This window comes from Mobula hypostoma, chromosome 5, assembly GCF_963921235.1.
Source record: "Mobula hypostoma chromosome 5, sMobHyp1.1, whole genome shotgun sequence".
NCBI classification, from domain to species: Eukaryota; Metazoa; Chordata; class Chondrichthyes; order Myliobatiformes; family Myliobatidae; genus Mobula; species Mobula hypostoma.
In genome coordinates this window covers 75,397,326-75,418,697 of record NC_086101.1, presented here as the reverse complement: position 1 = coordinate 75,418,697, position 21,372 = coordinate 75,397,326, and the positions used below count along the sequence as shown (strand labels likewise).

At 40.2% G+C, this 21,372-nt stretch overlaps 1 protein-coding gene across 6 annotated transcripts in view; it reads right to left on the bottom strand.

The window, feature by feature from the left end:
• Window positions 1–21,372, bottom strand: part of neb (nebulin) — a 365,351-nt gene that overhangs the window by 88,551 nt on the left and 255,428 nt on the right. For all 6 annotated transcript variants that reach the window (XM_063048565.1, XM_063048566.1, XM_063048567.1 and 3 more), the window contains exons 114-123: window positions 19,351–19,455; window positions 18,596–18,700; window positions 15,180–15,284; window positions 13,697–13,801; window positions 12,824–12,931; window positions 10,253–10,357; window positions 6,627–6,731; window positions 5,742–5,852; window positions 3,176–3,280; window positions 484–594 (exon numbers count right to left, since the gene is read on the bottom strand). In XM_063048565.1, coding sequence (XP_062904635.1) covers window positions 484–594; window positions 3,176–3,280; window positions 5,742–5,852; window positions 6,627–6,731; window positions 10,253–10,357; window positions 12,824–12,931; window positions 13,697–13,801; window positions 15,180–15,284; window positions 18,596–18,700; window positions 19,351–19,455 — 1,065 coding nt within the window. The remainder of the gene's footprint in view (window positions 1–483; window positions 595–3,175; window positions 3,281–5,741; window positions 5,853–6,626; window positions 6,732–10,252; window positions 10,358–12,823; window positions 12,932–13,696; window positions 13,802–15,179; window positions 15,285–18,595; window positions 18,701–19,350; window positions 19,456–21,372) is intronic.

Sequence of the window (21,372 nt, the reverse complement as noted above, 5' to 3'; positions counted from 1 at the left end):
GAGAAGGAAATGGATCAGCTATGACGAAATGATGGAGCAGACTAGACTGGCCAAATGGTCTACTCTTCACCTATATCTTATGGTCTAATATAGAGTCAAAGAAGGAAACTGGAACTGAGAACATACAATTGTGCTGGAGACTGCACTGAGGAACCTTAAAACCCATTGAAGATGCGTAACCTCTGAAGACAATGAAATCTTCATTGAGCAATAGAATGGAGGGAGAAGAGGTCATCACAAGTCTTCATTTTGGAATAATAGCCTTGATTCCCTATGGGTATCACTTCCAAGGCCATAAAGAAAAGTAAGAAGGCAGGATAGGAAATAAAACAACTACGTACACACAACAGTTGAACACTGAACAGTTAGTGTGTCCCCGAATTTCACTCTTTTAGGTGAGGGGCACAGAGAATAACATGCCAAGCTAATACAGAATGGTAACAACTTACGATAGCCTAAACATCTCACTTGGTCAGGACTTACCCCACTGAGTAACTTGGACACCTCCTTTACATGTGAAGTTCCACGAGTCTCAGGTAGCTTCATGTAAGCAGCATTGGGAAGTTCTTTCTTCACAGCCTCTTTGTACTTTTTCTGAAATGGAAGAATCAATGAATAAGCAATGAAACAAAGACATTCCAAACATACTTGCATTGGAAGAAAATGAGTAGATCATTTCAACGGCTTTAACAGATAATAATAATATAATATCTTAACTTCCTCAAAATAGGGAAGTTCTACTTTATCAGAATTTACCAACTGCAGAGTAAATTATAGAAATGGCACTTGAACACATGACAGAAACATCAATGCCTTTGAATGGAAAAACCTACAAAGAGCAGTGGATACGACCCGGTCCATCCCAGGTAAAACCCTCCCCATCTTTGAGCACATCTACATGGAGTGTGTTGCAGGAAAGCAGTATCGAATCATCAAGGACCCCCGCCTCCCATCACCCAGGTCATGCTCTCTTCTCGCTACCTCATTCAGGAAGAAGGTACAAGAGCCTCCGGGTTCACGCCGCCAGCTTCAGGAACAGTTATTGCTCTTCAGTCATCAGGCTTTTGAATGAAAGAGGATAATTTCACTCAACCTCACTCTCCCCATCACTGCGCTGTTCGCACAACCTGTGGACTCACTTTCAAGAACTCTTCATCTCATGGCCTCAATATTTATTGCATATTTATGTTTTGATTTTGTATTTGCGGAGTTTGTTGCCTTTTGCACATTGATTGTTTGTCTGTCTCGTTGGGTGTGGTCTTCCATTTATTCGATTGTTTCTTGTATTTACTATGAATGCCTGAGAGAATCTCAGGGTTGTGTATGGTGACAGATATGTATTTTGATAATAAATATGTTTTGAACTTTGAAGTTTGACAGTCTGAATTCCTGTGATCAAGGCGAGCTTTGGGGTGCAAACCATCTCTTCCCACTTTCTGTCAGATCACTAAGTGTGGAATTTCTATTAGCAGGATGCACAATGCACCCTCTTTCCATTCTGCTGTGTCAAAGGACATGGCCAGAGGAGTCAACAAATCTCTTTGAATTCCTCCACTCACCCCATTATAAGCCATAGCAGAAGGATTTGCTAAGAATGGATTCAGGAGAGTATTTTCATCTTCTGCCCCTTATGAATGGAGAATAAATCTTTGTGACAATGTGGTATCTTGTGTTAAATTATTGTAACAAGTGCTTAACTGAAGATTCGATGATATGATTTCAATGAATTTTAATGTTATAGAACAATGAGTGGGTGGTGGAGTGGAGATACATTTCTAGCAGAGGAGGTGTAAGGAGCTCCTTTCCTCAGTGAGCCCACAGGTCACCCCTGGACAAAGTGTAGCACTGAGCAGTGTGTATATCACAAGTCCTGGTTATGCGATCACAGATACCAGACAGACAGTTCCTGAAGAGTATTGATACTGGCAGGGTTCATCCTTCTTGTAAAGACACTGTCCAGAAGAAGGCAAGAAATTTGCCAAGAATAAGCATGTTCATGGATAGAGAAAAGAATAGCAACAACGTGAAGGGGTCCTCCCCACTGGCAATGACCCCTTGCAGATTAAGGAGAGATGGAAGAACATGATCGCCCATGTCATATGTCACGGCACATAATGATGATGATGAGACCAATGGGAAGATATGAACACTATAGATGGATTAAAATAAATATAGTCTGTAAGAGCAAAATACGAGTATATCACCATCACATTTGGAACTAATTTACATGTTTATGCATGCTTGGTGATGTCAATGCTATTTGAAGCCTGTGCAATGTCTTGAGATAAACCCGCAAGGCATTTTTTCAGTGATTGCTTTGGAGATTTATTCTGGTTTTCACTGATTACTTTTGAGCCTTGGTCTGGTGTGTTATTGACAGGTGGATTTCCACTCGCAGAACCTTGTTTTTTTTAACCTAATTTGTGGAGAATTGTTTCAGTTTCTTGGACATAATAGTTGTCAGTAAACATTTGCACTCTAACAACAGAAACAAAGGAAAATTTGCAACTTAATCATATGGCATGAACGAGTTAAGAAAAGAAGATAGGGAAGGAAATTGTCCCGAAATGCTTGAAAACCCTTCAAATACCACATATCCACTAGCGTATCTTCCTGGTCCCATGAAGAACCTTGTGGCTTGAATGGGAGACATGAAGTACTTAGTATCACTGAGGCCTCCATTAGTCAGGGTCGACCATGGATGTTGTGTCCTAGCTCTCTTGATATGCACACCAGGGCAGTACAATATGGAAAGTAAGGTCTTACCTGTGTGGCCAGCTCCCCCTTTCCACACATCTGATGAACCCAAAGGGACAGCAGAGACCAATGCACTTTGGTACCAGCAGCATCGCAGGAGATGCCAGTCAGCATTGAACTCAACGTAGGACTGCCTTAGGGACCCGAGCACCTCACTCGAGCTCCTTCCCCATGAGAGGCTATAGGTGCAAGGCAGCGGATATATGAGATGAGAATTTTCCTTCTTCTAGATGAGCTGCCAATCATGGCTGGTAAGCCCCATCTGCCTAAAGGTCGCATAATAATGCATACCACCCTACTTTTATAAAGCTGTACATTCTCCAAAAGCAACAAGAGAAAAGTAGATCTGTTGACCATACTAAATGCACCAGAGCCTTATCATGGCTTATGAAAGCATTATAGCAAGTAATCACAGTACCTCAGACATGAGGGTAGAGACAGATTTAGCATGAAGCATCTGTGGTGTGTCTGGAACTGGTTGGTAGATGCCTCTTTCCTTTTCATGTTTCTCTTTGTATTTCACCTGGGAATGGCATCAAACAAAGAAAATATTAGAATCAAAGTCACTCTTACAACATCATATAACAAAGATGAACCCCCTCAGACCCCTGCACAAAGGTGAATTGATACTTTCTCCGGTTCTTCCCATGGAACCCTCAAATCCTTCCTTTCCTCTGCCAAATTTGGTGCTAACAGTGTAGGAGCTCATGAATGTTTCCCCTGCTCTGCACCATTAATTAAATCATGGACTCTTTTTATTTTGACTGTAGTGGATACTTAATGAACAAACTAAAACTGCTAAGAGACTGAGGAAGGGAATTAACAGTATGTAACATGCTTCCGGAAATAACTGAATTCCAAGTCAAGAGAAGGATGTTCGATCCTTTATCACGAAACCAGCAAAAGCGAGTGATCTCACCTGGCGATACTAGGGAAACTAGCAGAATTAGTGATAAAGGCGAAATAAATGAAATAAGTGGTCAACAAAAATATTAATTCCCCGGCCCATCCCCCCAACTAAACTAAATTAACTGAGGACAAAGCGTGACTACGTGACTATATTCATTTGCTTCTGTCATGCCCCCACCCACATGACAAATTACTATAACCCAATGGTTTTAAGAACTCCTATATCTATCTATCATGTATCTATTTTCTGGGACGGCACAGTAGTGTAGTGGCTAGCACAACACTTTAAAGTACAGGCAACATGGGTTCAGTTCCCACCACTGCTTGTAAGGAGTTTGTACGTTCTCCCCGTGAACGTGTGGGTTTCCTCTGGGTGCTCTGGTTTCCTGTCACAGTCCAAAGACATATCAGTTGGTAGGCTAATTGGTCATTCTAAAATGTTCTGTGATTGTGCTATGATTAAATCGGGGGATTGTTGGACAGCACAGTTTGAAGGGCCGGAAGGGCCTACACTGTGCTGTGTCCCAATAAATCAATCAATCAATCAATCAATAAATAAAACATGCAACACAAAATACAATACAGACAGAAAATAGATACATGGCTCCTACATTGACTATTGGAGTTCTTAAAAGCATTGGTTTACTCTTTTACTCTTGAAATAATGACCCTTCTCAGTGGAACTGCATGCAAAATCTTGCCCTGCTTGCAAAATGTAGAGCAAATGGCTTCTTCTAAAACTTGCGCATTTGAGCAAGTGTTGCTGTGGTTAGTATTGTGTGTAGCATGAAAAACAGAGAACTGAAAACCATGTGTGTAGATTTTGAAAGCAATTTTATTTCAAAATACATATATTGTAGAAAAGGGTGTACCTGTACTCATTATATATTAATATGACAGGGGTAATTATTCATACACCTGAACTAATTGAACTAAAGGTAATTTCACTATGATTGCTGAGGAAATTAAAATCTGGAGGACAACCTAACATCTGTCATGCACCTGGCCCTCATAAGGACACTTATATCGGAATGCTGTTTCTGGATTTCATTCAACACTATTGTTCCATAAACGTTGTTGAACAAAGTCCTGCTCCTCAGTCTAAGTACACCACTGTGCAACTGGGTGTTGGACTTGCTAACCAACAGACCTCAGACAACTCCCCCCCCTCTCCATCATCCTCAACACGGGTGCCCCCCCCCACCGGTCCCCAGGGCTGTGTGCTGTGTCCATTGCTGTACACTCTGCTCACACGTGACTGCACGACCAAACACCTGAGTCATCCCATTGTCAAGTTCGCCATGACACGATAGTTGTGGGGCTTATCACCAACATGGAGGAGCTGGAAGTGCTTGAGGCCTGGTGCTAGGCAAATAACCTCTTCCTCAATATCAGCAAGACATAGGAGGTGATTATTGCCTTCAGGAGAACTTGCACTATTCACGTTCACCTTTACATCGGTGGCACAGCAGGGGAAATTAAGAGCAGTTTCAAACTCCTGGGAATGCATATCTCACACAATCTTCCTGGTTCCAGAACATATCCTGCACAGTCAGGAAAGCTCACCTACATCTCTGCTTTCTGAGGAGGCTGAAGACAGCAGGGCTACGTACATCCATACTTACATCATTCTACAGGTGCACAATAGAGAGCACCCCAACAAGCTGCATCACTGCCCGGTACAGAAACTGCACTGTGGCGGACGGGAAGGCTCTACCACCGGTAGTCAAAAGTGGCCAAAGCATCGCTAGCACCACCATCAAGGACATGTATACAGAAAGGTGCCAGAAAATGGCCAGCAACATCAAGTAGGATCCCACACAGCCTGTTCACGGACTGTTTGCCCCACTCCCAACAGGGAGGAGACGAGGTAGCATCCACGAGCAAGAGCTTGCTAGGAATCAATAACAGTGATATTTCTTACATTAGTGTGGTATTGTGCAACAGATTCAAGCTGAGAATTGGGACTTTTGAACTTAGTTCACATGAAGAGAATGAAAAGCTTGAAGCCTGAATTGCGAATGTTTTCCAACCGTGAAAGATCCACGTTCTAATTTACACAAATCAGCACTTACACCACTGGCCAGATCTGTATTTTGTACGGCCAATGCCATGTTCTTGTCTCCCAGAATGGGCACGGAGATCTTGCAGCCCTTCAAGTATTCTCTGTCAAATTTGTAGTCCACCTATCACAAACAATAGACAGATTGAACTAGCAGGTCCGTGCACATACCAATATCATTTAAGAGATTATTGTGCTACTGAGTGATTCAGCACTTCACCTAAGGCATATGGTGTCACATCCTGGAGCCTCAGAAAAGCTTGATACAAATTACTTACGACTGTTTTATTCTAATAGGCTATCTTAGATCAGTTGTTTTACAATGTTTAACATAAATTCTTGGTACTGTGAATTGTTGTTTTTATTTTGAGATTCTTATAAAAAATTCACCTGCGGCCATATTTTGTTATTGCAAGATCACAGAGATATATAAAATCACTGCATGAAGAATTTTTAAAATTCCACTAGACAACAAAGATTTTTTCTTCCTGAATACTTCTGGGTGTACCTTATGGATTTTGGGGTGCTGATCATGGAATCACCATGAAATTTCCCTATCACACACTAGTTTTCAAAATCACCTCCATTTGTTACTTCAATTCATAATTCATGCCATTATGCAATTAAATGCATTATGTTCAATAAGAGTTAATTTCTTGTTTCTCCAAATTCCTACATGATACAAGTAGTCTGAAATTAAATTGCATTAAGTTTCAAGTGGTCTATCATCAACAAAACATTTCTGAGGAAGCAGCACTTTCAAAAAAAATTGTTGTCCAGTGATAATGAGTCCTATCTCTTTTGGTATCCAGATTTTTCAACTGGATCAGGAGACAAACTCACCAGTACAGAAATATATACATTTCTGAAAAGAGGCATCGTTGAATCTTCCACATACCTCGCTCTGCTGCTGTGAAGCCTTGGATGCCTGCACAAAGTCAGGTCTGTCCACGGTCCATATCCATTTCGCCTTGGTGGCCTCATATTTCTTCTTATAATCAAGCTGCAGATCAAGTCAGGAAAATACATTGAAAACCAAGTACATGCTATCATGTATAATGCTACTCAGCTCAAGGTAGCTTTCATATCTCCTACAGCCCAGCCAATTCAACACTAGCTCTGTCAGTGACTCCAACTTTTAACTAGTGATCAATGCTCTTCACCGCTGACACTACTAACTAATCCTCTCCCTAACACCTCTTCTGATGTACTACCTTCTTGCCTAACTCTCCTTCCATAACACTAGTGACTTGCTCTGCACCGGTTAATCAACAGTGCATTTGACTTTCATCCACCACTGGACCAGTGATGCTTCTGAGTTTATACAATGTGAAAGTGGTTTTAAATGAATGCATTATTTTAAATATATATGGTATATTTCTAACTGTTTCTAAAGTCTACATGGAATTCAGTAAAGCTACTGACAAGGTCCCACATGGAAGACTGCTCAAATAAGGTTAGATAAGGCTCATGGGATGGAGGCAATTTGGGAAAATGATTAACAATTAAGATTAAAGATTAGTTTTATTTGTCACATATGATATGAAACATTGAAATGTATAGTGAAATACGTAATTTGTGTCAACGTCCAACATGGTCTGAGTATGTGCTGGGAGTAGCCCGCAAGTGCTTCCAGCGACAAAATAGTATGACCACACCTACCCATACATCTCTTTTGGCATGTGGGAGGAAACCAGTGCACCCATCGGAAGAATTCCACATGGTCACGGAGAGAACACACAAACTTCTTACAGATAGCAGCAGGAATTGAACCCTGATTTTACAGTTACATGAACTGCTACACTACCATTAATCCATAATTCATTTGGTAATAAATGACAGAAAATGATGGTGGAAGGTTGCTTTTGGATTGGGGGCTGGTGACCATGGTGTACCACATAAACTAGCACTGGGACATTTAATCTTTGTCCTATATATGAACAATTTGGATCTGAACCTAGGAGGTACAATTAATAAGTTTTCTGATGACATATAAATTGGTATTATTGTAGCTTTAGTGAATAATATGGATTAACTGGTAAATTGGGAAGTGTAATATACTGTATCTGGGTGGGGGGGGGGTGATGTGGAGATATGTCTCTACCAAAGGAGGTGTAAGGTGTTCTTTCCCTCCACTAGCCTGCAGGTCATCCTTGGTCAAGGTGTAGCACCTGCTTAGCCCCCGAACAGGGTCACGTGAAGCCATGGGAGCAGGTGGTGGATGGTCGTATGAGCCACTGGTACATATCATAAGTCCTGGTTATGCGACCACTGACGCCATACAATCTCTGAAGAATATTGATAATGGCTGGTGTCATCCATCTTGTAAAGACACTGCCCAGAAGAAGATAATGTCAAACCACTTCTGTAGAAAACATTGCCAAGAACAATTGTGGTCATGTATAGACCATGATCGCCCATGTCATACAACACGCGACTTAATGATGAAGATGAATATGCTGTACGTGGATTTTATTCTGAATAAATAATGTATTTGGGAATACCAATAAGGGCAGGACATATATCATGAATGGTAAGGCCATTGGGAGAAACAGAAGCATAACGCAGACTCTGCCTGTGAAGTTTCCACCCCTTGAGCAAATTAAAAAAAGATGTTCTTTAAAGTTAGGCTAGTCTGCTACTGTGCAGCTTCCAACTTCAGGCAATGTTAATATTACTCCTAGTGAGTGCCTACAGATCCTTTCTTCAAACAAATGGATTGTGAAGGCTAGATCATAAGAGATATTTAAATAAGAGATAGATAAAATTTAGAAAGATTGGGGAATTGAAAACTATATGAACACCCGGAGAGGAGGTGTTAAAGCCTGAGGAAAATAATCATGTCAAACATTAGGGTTGTCTTGAGGGCCCAGGTGGTCGACTCTTGCTCTTATTGTCCAGTGTAAATGTGTCAATAGTTTTATTATTGCCAAAGTCACATTCTGAACTTGTAGTGTATGAACATAAGGGATTCTGCAGATGCTGGAAATCCAGAGTAATACACACAAAATGCTGGAAGAACTCCACAGGTCAGGCAGCACCTATAGATGTGAATAAACAGTCAATGTTTCGGGCCGAAACCCTTCATCAGGACCTATTGTCATCAGTCTTGATGAAGGGTCTCGGCTCAAAACATCATCTGCTTATTCCTTTCCATAGATGCTGCCTGACCTGCTGAGTTTCTTCAGCGCTTTCTCGTGCATGCACTCTGTGTGAAACATTGCAATAACGCAACAATATAACCTAATATTACCTGAAATATTTGTTTGTAGATTTTATGAACAAGAGCCAAACTGAGATTTAGACACGAGGTTTTCTAAAAGTCTTTGCACTTAGGATGTAACAAGATTATTAAGCAATTTAAAACCAACATGCCAGTCAAGGAACTAGCAGGATCTGGCACTTCGGAACTGACTAAATTCACTGCCGCCATCAGGTAGAAGGTACAGGTACCTCAGGACTCGCACCACCAGATTCAAGAGTAGTTACCGCCCCTCAACCTTCAGGCTCTTGAACAAAAGGGGATTAACTCCACTCATTCTATTTCTGGTGTTCCCACAACCTATGGTCTCACTTTAAGGACTCTTTATCTTGATATTTCATACTAATTTTTTTATTGCTATTTGTTTATATTTGCATTTGCATAGTTTGTTGTCCACTGATCCTGTTTACAGTTCTTATTCTACAGATTTGCTAAGAATGCCAGCAGAGAAAGAATCTCAGGTTGTATGTGGTGACGTGCATGTACTCTGATAATAAATTTGACTCTGAACTCCATTACATGGATTCCTTTCAGCTCTTTGCTTAAATATTACTTGAGTATATCAAGTATTATGAGGGTTTTCATCCCAGGAATACAACGTTTGCATTTCTTACTTGCTGAAATGCACAGCTTTTTTAAGTGGTCCAAAAATCCAATAATGTTGTCCTCCAAAAGCAAACTGTATTCAGGAAATGGGAGCATCTCTGCAGACTCTGTTGTTGGAAAGGCATTTGTGGTTTTATTCAAGGGATATAAACATTGATCTTGTGTCTGATATTTCCAGTGACAAAGAAGGAAGCCAATTGGCCCAGTGGATTCATTGGCACCCGCAACAGAAACTACATTAATTCCATTACCACTCTAATTGTCTTGCACCTGCACAACTTAATCTTCTTCATACTCCCCCATCAGATTCCCTTTTGATTCTGTTTGGCCACTCACTTGCACTAATGGTAATCCATCATAACTAATTAACTTACCCATACATCTTTGGGAAGCAGGAGAACAGCAGCATTTGGCAGGAATCTACACACTCACGGAAGTACATATAAACACCACAAGCACAGCACTGGAAGATCAAACACAGACTCCTGGAATCCTGAGGCAGCAGTACTAACATTCAACCGCTGTTTCACCTGTGACTCTTCACTGACTTCATTTGAAAACTGTTCCTTACCCTTAGCAATAAAGTACTTTTGGATTCCTCACTGTAGAAAATGCAATATAAACATTTCTTAAGTTAAAATATTGATAACACCTACATTAGTTGTGTTCTTGTATGCATTCTTGGCAGACGTAATTTGCATGGCATCAGCATCAATATTGATTTGAGATTTGTTCTTTTCATATTGTTCTTTGTATTTCAACTGTCAATGAAGAACAAGTAAAATTCTGTTAGCCACAGGAATTCTAATGTTATCTTTTATAGGACCATTTGGTCTGCCAGGAGTTTTACACTAAACGAATAATTGGCAGACAGGCAAGCACTAGAACATGTTGCTATTGGCTTCTACATTCAAAGTTCAACCTTACCAGTGTCAAGATTTGTTTTATTCAATTCAAATAGCTTTCAATCTTTTGATTTTATTTAATACAGAATTCCTGAGAAAACAACCTTGAAGGGCTTCCTGGAAGGTTATACTCTGTTAGTAACAAAATACACCTGGTGTCTAAATTACACTTTATTAGATACACCTGTATACCTGCGTGTCAATGCAAATATCTAAGCAGCCAAACATGTGGCAGCACTTCAATGCATAAAAGCATGCAGACGTGGTTAAGTGGTTCAGTTGTTGTTCAGACCAAACATCGGAATGGGGAAGAAATGCAATCTAAGTGATTTTGACCATTGGTGCCAGATGGGGTGGTTTGAGTATCTCAGAAATTGCTGAGCTCCTGGGGATTTCACCCATAACTGTCTCTAAAGTTTACAGAGAATGATGCAAAAAACAAAAAAATAAAAGTCCAGTGACAGGCTGTTCTGTGGGGGAAAAATGAGAGACGTCAGAGGAGAATGGCCAGACTGGCTCTAGCTGGCAAGAAGGCGACGGTAACTCAAATAACCATGCGTTACATTAGTGGTGTGCAGAAGAGCATCTTTGAACACACGACACATCGAACCTTGAAGTGGATGGGCTACAACAGCAGGAGACCATGAACATGCACTCATTGGCCACCTTATTAAGTACAAGTGATACCTAATAAAGTGGCCACTGCGTGTAGCAGTCTGGCCAGTGTCAGTTGTTTGTGGTGAATTGTGTGACTGAGGCGGATAGTACGGAAGAGTTAAAGTTCAGACGGAAAAGGTGCGAAAGGAAAGACGTTTGTGGGCTGTGGATGGAAGATTTATTCAGACCAAACCTAAAGCTGATTTCAGTTGTTACCACTAACAATTGTGATTCAGATATATTTTTTTTAAAAGTTGATGCATCTTTTTATAGATCTGCCAAAAACTAACACAAGCTGCAAAGTTTTCCCAGAACTGAATGGAAAATTAAAACAGTAAGATTCAAACCATAAGGATAAATAATTCAAGGAGAAAGCTGTGAAAACACTGATAAAAGAAGAAGGCATTGCTAAGGGGTATGAAAGTGTAGGAAGGAGCTTATGCTGAACATTTCAACAGAAAGTTGGGATAGTCAATAAAATCAATAAATGAATGGAAAAATGTACACTTTCCACTGCATTAATAACCACATAACATTATTTAGTTACTACCTCTCAACAAGAGAAGCTAAATTTAACCTTCTTGCTGGTGTCATCATTTATATTAATATTACCTTCCCTATTCAGCATGACTCACTAAAATAAAACTCAGTCTAATTTACTACATGAGATATATTGTAATGAGCTTACCTATCACAGAAAATAATTCTGAGTTTGGACCATTACACACTGTAGAATATTTCTGAGTAAATACTCCTGGAAATATAACACTGTGTTAACAATAGATACAATGTCATGGATAAAAGAGTCAGAGCCTGCAATCAGCAGCCACGGATGGCAAAGTCCCTGCTGATAGACTGACATGGCTCTAATTTTGCTTCAGACAAAAAGTCTCTTACAAAAAGTCTCCTTGTCATTGTTGAGTAATTGCTGAATTTGCACATTAATTGCCCATTAAAACCCATCACAATAAGCTGGCAACAAAAGTTAACGGTGTAGGTTAGTTTTAACTTTGTGATTTTTTTAATGACGGGCCACTAAACACAACTACTAATAAATTGCTGAGTATATTTTTGCAAGGAATCATTTTCTATTCCTAGATTAGAAATTTAAAATATTAATTTTATTAATGTTTATTAATTTATATTAATATGATTTTTCTTAATTTCTCTTGATTACTTTTTAAAAATGTAATATGACCAATTCTCTTGATTCTTTTTCAAGTATGTAATTTGACATCAATTAATCCACTTAATTTCTACCATATCTTACCGATTAAGTTCCCTCTGACCCATGGCCCCCAGTTGCATTGTTCTGATCTTGTATGTCAACAGTTAAAGTACTAAGGACTCTAGTGAGACTGGTAACATTACTTACTTCCCCTATAAGGAAAATTTGCAATTTGCCATTGTAAAGAGTGTCATTGACATGACCAATGAACATTAATACATTAAGTAACTTTCCACAATGAGTTTAATGCACAGTTAATAGGCAAACCAATACTTTCTCAGAAGTCATTTAGACATTAAAAGGGAAATGTTGTTTGAAAGGAGGAAATGTCAGAGCTGTATAAACCAACCAGCAGAAGTCTGCAACTCACAGAGAATCACTTAATTCGCTGACATATAACGTAAATGGCTCGAGCGACTATGTGTGCAGATACTTACAGCACTGATTCTGTCCTTCACCTTCTGCATGTGTAGCAGCATTGGCGTATCGTGGATAGAGGTATATCCCTTGGGTATATTCTGGATGTGTTCCAGTTTATACTTTATCTATAAATGCAAAAGGAAATGGTAAGTTTTAAAATAAAATTGTGATTAGGATGAAAATTCTTTACCTGAATTACAGAAGACTCTACACTCTTCCTTGGCTCCACATCTTAGAAATTCAGGGAAGTATGTATATTTTCCCATGTATAAAATAATCCATTCATTCAATTGCGATGCTATACATCCAATAGGTGGTGGGGTAGAGATACGTCTGTAGCAAAGGAGGTGTAAGGCGCTCCTTCCCTCCGCTAGCCTGCAGGTCACCCTTGGGCAAGGTGTAGCACCTGCTTAGCCAACCGCCCACCCTCTGTTCAGAGTCACGTGAAGCCACGGGAGCAGGTGGTGAATGAGCAGCTGGTGCACGTCACAAGTCCTGGTTATGCGACCGCTGACAATCACTGAAGAGTATTGATAATGGCTGGGGTTACCTGCCTTGGAAAGATGCTGCCCATAAGAAGAAAGTAGCAAACTACTTCTGTAGGAAAATTTGTCAAGAGCAATCATGGTCATGGAAAGACCATGATCAACTGTGTCATACCACATGAAACATAATGAACAAACAAATATCTCCAAGATGTTTGTCATACTAATTTATTTGCAGAAATTAGAATAACTAAATTTTAAAATACCATGCAAAATTGGCAAGTCTGAAGAATAAATTAACATTGGTAAACCAGATAGAAATAATAGACCTATGAAATAGTGATATAATGGCAAGGTTATGAGTTACAAAAACTGTATTGACTGCATGAAAAGTAGACAACTCACATCACTGATCAAATTGGTCGCTTTTTTAGTTCGGATGTTGATGGGAGTGTCCAGAATGGATGTATATTTGTCTTTTGTCTTTTCGTAGTTCTTCTTGTAGTTCCACTGTACACAAGGAAAGCACAGGGTTAATGTGGAACAGCAGACACAAATCCAATGCACGTGTTTAATCAAGAGCAAAGAAGCTAGCAGGTTATGGAAAAAAAGTGATTCCCTGTGAATTATAACCATATAATAATTACAGCATGGAAACAGGCCATCTCGGCCCTTCTAGTTCGTGCTGAACGCTTACTCTCACCTAGTCCCACTGACCTGCACTCAGCCCATAACCCTCCATTCCTTTCCTGTCCATATATATATATCCAATTTAACTTTAAATGACAACATTGAACCTGCCTCAACCACTTCTGCTGGAAGCTCGTTCCACACAGCTACCACTCTCTGAGTAAAGAAGTTCCCACTCATGTTACCCCTAAACTTTTGCCTTTTAACTCTCAACTCATGTCCTCTTGTTTGAATCTCCCCCACTCTCAATGGAAAAAGCCTATCCACATCAACTCTATCTATCCTCCTCATAAATTTAAATACCTCTTTATGAACTAGCAATATTTGTAGCCCAGCTTGCACTGCTTATTCCTTGGCATTGTGAAAGAAGTTCCAAAAGCTCTCTTCTGGAAAGCACTATAGGGTTATTAAAACAAAAACTGCATGCTATCTTAAAAGCTTCTTCCCCCAGGCAGTTTAATCTGATCAACACACATCAAAGTTGCTGGTGAACGCAGCAGGCCAGGCAGCATCTGTAGGAAGAGGTGCAGTCGACGTTTCAGGCCGAGACCCTTCGTCAGGGTCTCGGCCTGAAACGTCGACTGCACCTCTTCCTACAGATGCTGCCTGGCCTGCTGCGTTCACCAGCAACTTTGATGTGTGTTGCTTGAATTTCCAGCATCTGCAGAATTCCTGTTGTTTGAGTTTAATCTGATCAACTGTTCCAGTTATCTACCATCCCCCATCCCCTCTATCTGTTACCCCAGTCACTCATTACACTATAGACACTTCAAACCACTTTTTATAACGCTGTTTACATTGTAAATACATACAGGTATTTATGTATCTAAGCACATTCTATTCCATATCTGTCCTTTGTCCTCTAGCTTTATTTTTTTATATAATTCTTTATTATTTATAATCGTTGAATTTTTTTTGCATGTAGCACGCTACCCTGACCAATACACCAAAGCCCAAATTCTTAATACCTGTAAATGTATTTTTGTGACAATATTCTATTTGAGCATGCATTCTATCTAAAACTCAAAGCACAGAAAGTTGAGGATGCTAATTGTTAATGACTACTATTTGACCTCCCTTTCCCAGTATTAAGGAATTGCAATTAAAGAATTGGAATAGTAGTACTTCTGTTTTATAAGTTTATATAATTAAGGAATGAACAGAAGCAAGAAGCATTTTACAAAAACAATAGTTTTACCTGGCTTCCCAACACCGTATTGTACTTGGCAGTCAGTATCTCGGGACGCAAAGGTTCATTACATCCTCGTCTCAGTTTGAGCTTGGCCTCAGATTTGTATGTTTTCTGTAAAAAAAAATGCACATGCAATCAAATGATGGTATTACATTAAATAATTCAAGTAAATTACCTAGAACTCTGTTAGTAAAAAGACCCTCACAGGCTAATAAAGGTCAACCCAACAAAGTAAGGCCAACATTCAAATACAACTTCTACATAAAGTACTTAACTGCTAGTCAGTCTGAACTTTTTGCTAGAAGGTTTTGTAGGATTATCCAGGATTTGGGGTATAATACGAAGTCTGTCAGTGAAATGCACAAAAATTTTGAGAGAGTTTGGATAGGGGAGATGCTCCCTTGTTGATTCCTTATGCTGGGTTGGCTTGAACAAGTAGCCACACTGTCCTAACAAGAAGCACAGGGGACTGAAGTGAGGGAAAAGACATCTCAGCACAGAATTTAGTGACAGTACAAAGGGCTGTAGAGGTTCAGTCACTGAGAATATTCAATAAGCAAATCAGTAATTTAAAGATATTGAAGGATTCAGATTTGTGGTGTTAGTGAAAGGAAAGTGAAAGTGGGATAATAGATCACCCCTGAATGGTGGAGGAGACACAAGAGACAAAGGACCTGCTCCTGTTTCTATTTTGCAGAAATACTCTTTTTCTTTCCAGAGAAATGCTAGACTTACTTAAAACACCGATCATCACATTTCCTGAAATAAGAGAGAAACAAGGGCATAAAAATTATATGCTCTATTCTCTGACTCCAGGACAAGTCTGAAGAAGAAAAGTGTTCATAGTCACTTGTACGAAGCCAACATACACAGATTGACTGTATGAGACACTCAGTTAGAGGGATAGAGTTCCTCTTGTCCTCACCTATCACCCCATGAGACTCCGCATCTAACACATCAATCTTTACAACGTCTGTCAACTTCAATGGGATCCTACCATCAAACATTATCTTTATCTCACCCCGCTCTCCACTTTCCTCAGGGATCACTCCCTTCATGATTCTCTTGACCATTTGTCCCTCGCCACTCATCTCCTTCCAGGTAAGAGACAGAAATGTTACACCTACCCATTCACCTCCTCCCTCACCTCCATTCAGGGGCCTAAACAGTCCTTAGAGGTGAGGCAACACTTCACCTGTGATTCTCTTGGGGATGTTTATTGTATCCAGTGCTCCTGATGCTTCCTCCTCTACATTGGTGAGAACTGCTTCGTCGAGCATCTCTGCTCCATCTGCCAAAAGCAGAATTTCCCAGCAGCCCACCCTTTTAATCCCGCTTCCTGTTTCCAACCATTTTAATTCCTTTCTCTATTCCTGTCCTGACATGTTGGTCCTTGAAATTCCCTTTTGTCACGATGAGCTCTCACAGGGTGAAGGAGCAAGACTTCATATTCCGTTTAGGTAGCCTCCAACCTGGTGGCATGAACATTGATTTCTCCTTTCGGTAATTTTTACCTCTCCCTTTCCTCTTCCTCTATTCCCCACTCTGACCTTTTACCTCTCCTCCTCACCTGCCCATTACTTCCTTCTGGTGCCCCTCCTTCTTGCCTTTCTCCTATGGTCTACATTCCTCTCCTATCAGGTTCCTTCTTCTCCAGCCCTTTACCTTTCCTACCCACCTGGCTTCAACTATCAACTCCCAACTATCCTCTCCCCCCACTCCCCACCCACCATTTTATTTTGGCATCCTCCCCCTTCCTTTTCTGTCCTGGAGAAGGGCCTCAACCCGATACATCAACAGTTTATTCACTTGCCTGATCTGCTGAGTTTCTCCAGCGTTTTGTGTAGGCTGATAGACAGATATAGTTGCAATTTATATTCCATTTCCAAATTCAGACATATCAGATCAGTGAAACTAAAATTTGGAAACACAGGCCCCAACACAATCAGCCTCATCTATGAGCCTCTGGCACATATTATTGAGAATTCTATACCTGTGTCCTCAGGAAATTTTACTTTGATTCAAAAGGTCAAAGCGTTGATATCTGGGCTAAAAAAGACTCCAGAAAACTTCCTTCTAGTTACCTGAACTCAAAGAATCAAATCCTCATCTTATTTCCACTAAAGCTGTGCTGTTGACTCTTTACAACAGTTTAGCCAATCATCGTTAGGTCGCATCTGGAATTTCCAGCTGGCGGACAATTTTCCTCCACGCCGCTCTGTCCCGACACTTGTCCACAACATCCCTAGTCTTGTCCAGCTTGGTCCAATCCTTGATGTTATCCAGTCACGTTGTTCTTTGCCTTCCTCTTCCTTTCTTTCCCTCCACCTTTCCACATAGCAAGTCCGACAAGATGTTATCTCTTCGCGTAACGTGTTCACAATAAGAAACTTTTAACGTCATGATATTCTCCAGCAGTATCCGTGGTCTATCAACTTTGGACAAAACCTTCTCATTTGAAACTTTCTCTACCCAGCTGATCTTCAACATTCGTCGATAGCACCACATTTCAAAAGCATTAATTCGTTTCATGTCATCCTTCTTCAGGGTCTATGTTTCTGATCCATACTTCAGTACTGACCATACGTAACACTCGAGGAAATGGATTCTACTTTGGATGTCGACCTTCTGAGTGCATAGTAGATCTTTTAGCTTCATGAACTGGGTATTAGCCATACCTATTCTCTTTCTGATCTCAACTTCACATCTCCCGTCATCTGTCAGACAACTGCCAAGATAATCAAACTTTCGCACCTGTTCAATGTCTTGTCCATTCACTTGTAATGATACCATCATGAATAAGCCAATATTACAGCTAAATCTTAAAATTTTGCATAACTGATATTGTAAATATTAGTTGTTCACCGTCTCATAGATTCATAGAGCCAAAGAGTATGAAAAGTGCCTATATTTATGTATAGGAGCAAACAGTATGGAGACAGGTCCCTTGACCCACCAGTTTATAAAGGAAACTACTAGAAGTTAAAAAGTCTTTGGTCAAATTTGAATGAACTGCTTTAAGGAAACACATTTTCTCTCTTGAGGTGAGAAAAGTTCATTTTTTTAAAACCAGAATTTTACCTTAAAATAACCTCTTGGTTCCTCTGTGCAGCAGTTCAAAAAAGTCGCAAATAAAAGAAGAAAATGATTAGTTAAGCTATAAATGTAAACTACAAAGATGACAAAAGGTTGAGTGACATTTGCCAGTGGTTATTTGAGGCATGAGAATTAGGAAGATTAAAAAAAGTATCTCTAGGCCCTCAAATAGTTCATATCAGCGAGAGACATCAGTGCAATATGAACGGAGATATCAAGGCTCCCATGATTCAGTCATTGGGGCTCCACGTGGCCCTAGGGTCACAATGTTGGTCACCTATAACATCAGTAAGTATCATAAGCATACCCTCCTCAACATCACATACCTCATCTAAAATGGCCATTGCCTCCTTCGCGTGCCTGATGTGTGGAGTATCTGCAGTGTACTTGAAGTTGTTTCGGAGTTTTGCGACAGATTCCTGGTATTTGTGCTGCAAGAAAGTATATTTTAAATTTGTCACTGGCATAGTAAAATAAATATTGTAACAGAATGAAAGATCAAGATATTTATTTATACTTGGCAAACAAATTGTAATTCAGTATGCATTTTACATCTGGAATTAGTAAAACCTATGTGTTCCTTTCAAGGATAATAGGTATTTTCCATTACTTAAACAACAAGCGCAGGTGGCGGGGAGGAGATACGTCTCAACCAAAGGAAGTGTAAGGCACTCCTTCCCTCCGCTAGCCTGCAGATCACCCTTGGGTAAGGTATAGCACCTGCTTAGCACCCCACTCAACCTCCCCCCTCCTCCGCCGATCAGGCTCATGTGAAGCCGCGGGAGCAGTGGTGGATGGTCGCATGAGTAACTGGTGCATATCACAAGTTCTGGTTATGTAACCACTGACGCCAGGCAGACAATCTCTGAAGAGTATTGGTAATGGCTGGGGTCACCTGTCTTGTAAAGACACTGCCCAGAAGAAGGCACATGTCCAAAGGTGACCTGCAGGCTAGCAAAGGGAAGGGCTAAATTGAGGGTCGCTGGGCAGCGCAGCTCAAAGGACCGGAAAGGCCTATTCCGTGCTGTATCTCAATTAAATAAATAACCAAAATTTGTTCATGTAAATATATTAGCCTTACCTGGCTGTAGAGCACCTTGTTCTTCTCTGCCAGCATCAGATCAGGAGTGTCCCATGCATAACACCCAATTCCTTTCAACCATTGCAAGTCTTCCTTATATTTCACCTGGTTGAGAAGAAACAATTATTAGAAGTAACAATTATTGGAATTCTTTGAGGAACTAACAGGCAGATTTGACAAAGGACAGTCAGTTGATGCTGTTTAGTTGAACTTTCAGAAGGTCTTTGACAAGGTGCCACATGTGAAGTTGCTAAAATAGCCAAGAGCTGATAGCATAACAGGAAAGGTACCAGTATGGACAAACAATTAGCTGATTGGCAGAAGGCAAAGAATGGGAATAAAGTGGGCCTCTTCTTGTTGGCTGCTGGTAACTAGTGGTGTTCCGCCGGGGTCAGTATTGAACCTACTACTATTTACATTATATGAGAACAATCTAGATGATAGAATTGATGGCTTTGTGGCCAAGTTTGCAGATGATACAAAGAGAGGGAAGATGCAGGTAGTATTGTGGAAGCAGGGAGTCTGCACAAGGATGTGGACAGATTCTGAAAATGGACAAAGAAGTGGCAAATGGAATACAGTGTCGGGAAGTGTACAGTCATGCACCTTGGTAGAAGAAATAAAGGCGAAGACTATTTACTAAGCGGGAGTGCTTCAGAAATTGTAGATACAAAGTGACTTGGGTGTCGACTTTGGATTCCCTAAAGGTTAACTTGTAGGTTGAGTAGGTGGTAGGAAGGCAAATGCAATGTTAGCATTCATTTTGAGAGGATTAGAATATAAAAGCAAGGATATAATGTTGAGGCTTTAGAAGGCATTAGTCAACCACTTTTGGGGTATTGTGACAGGTTTGGCCCTCATTTCTAAGAAAGGAAATGTTGACGTTGGACAGGGTACAGAGGAGGTTTACGAGAATGATTCCGGGAATGAAAATGTTAATGTATGTGGAGTGTTTGATGGTTCTAGGCCTGTACTCACCGGAGTTTAGAAGAATCGGGGGTGGGGTGGGGGGTGGGGAATCATTGAAACCTACCGAATATTGAAAGGCCTAGAGTGGAGATGTTTCCATTAATGGAAGAGTCTAGGACCAGAAGGCACAGAACACAAGGGCACCTCTTTAGAGCAGAGATGAGGAGGGATTTCTTCAGTCAGAGGGTGGCGAATATGTGGAATTCATTGCCGCACACAGCTGTGGAGGTCAAATCACTATGTATATTTAAAGCAGAGGTTGATATGTTCTTGATTAGTAAGGTTACAGGAGAATGAGGTTGAGAGGGAAAATAAATCAGCTATGATGAAAAGCAAACTTAATGCGCTGTATGGTCTAATTCTGCTCCTATGTCTTATCGTCTATTATTATTCTGAGAGAAATGTCTTGTGAGTAAATGGTGCATAAATCAACCATTTCAGATTCAGATCAGAATGAAGACCCATTTGACATGAATGAGTAAGATCACCTGTTTGCTTTCAAAAATGTTTCTGAGAGGGGGAGAGAATGAGAGAGAATGAAAGAAAGAGAGAAAGCAGAAAAGAGAGAGAGAAAGAGATAGATAAACAGTTTTGTACACTTTCCAGTCTTACAGATTAATAATAATCTCATGGATATGAATTGAACCCAATCAAAAGTTTTAGAGGCAGGAGAGAGACAAGATACAATACAAATAATATTTTTATCAAGCAAATATATATGGTTCCTTCAAGATTTATAGATATGAACATCATAAAGATGTTTTAAAATGTTATTGTGACACATATTGAGTGGAAAATCAAAAAATACCAGTGTAAGAATCTAGTTGTATGTGTCATATGATGTATAAATGCTGAATTCTATTTTTGAAATTTGATGGCATGATCTCAGCATTTTTGTATATTTAGTACATCCAAGAGAAGGAAAATATCTAATGAAATTATTGTTTTAAACCAGGAGTTCTGAACCTGAAGTCCACAGACCCCTTGCTTAGTAGTATTGGTCCATGGCATAAGGAAGGTTGGGAGACCCTGTTTTAAACCAACACTTACTTT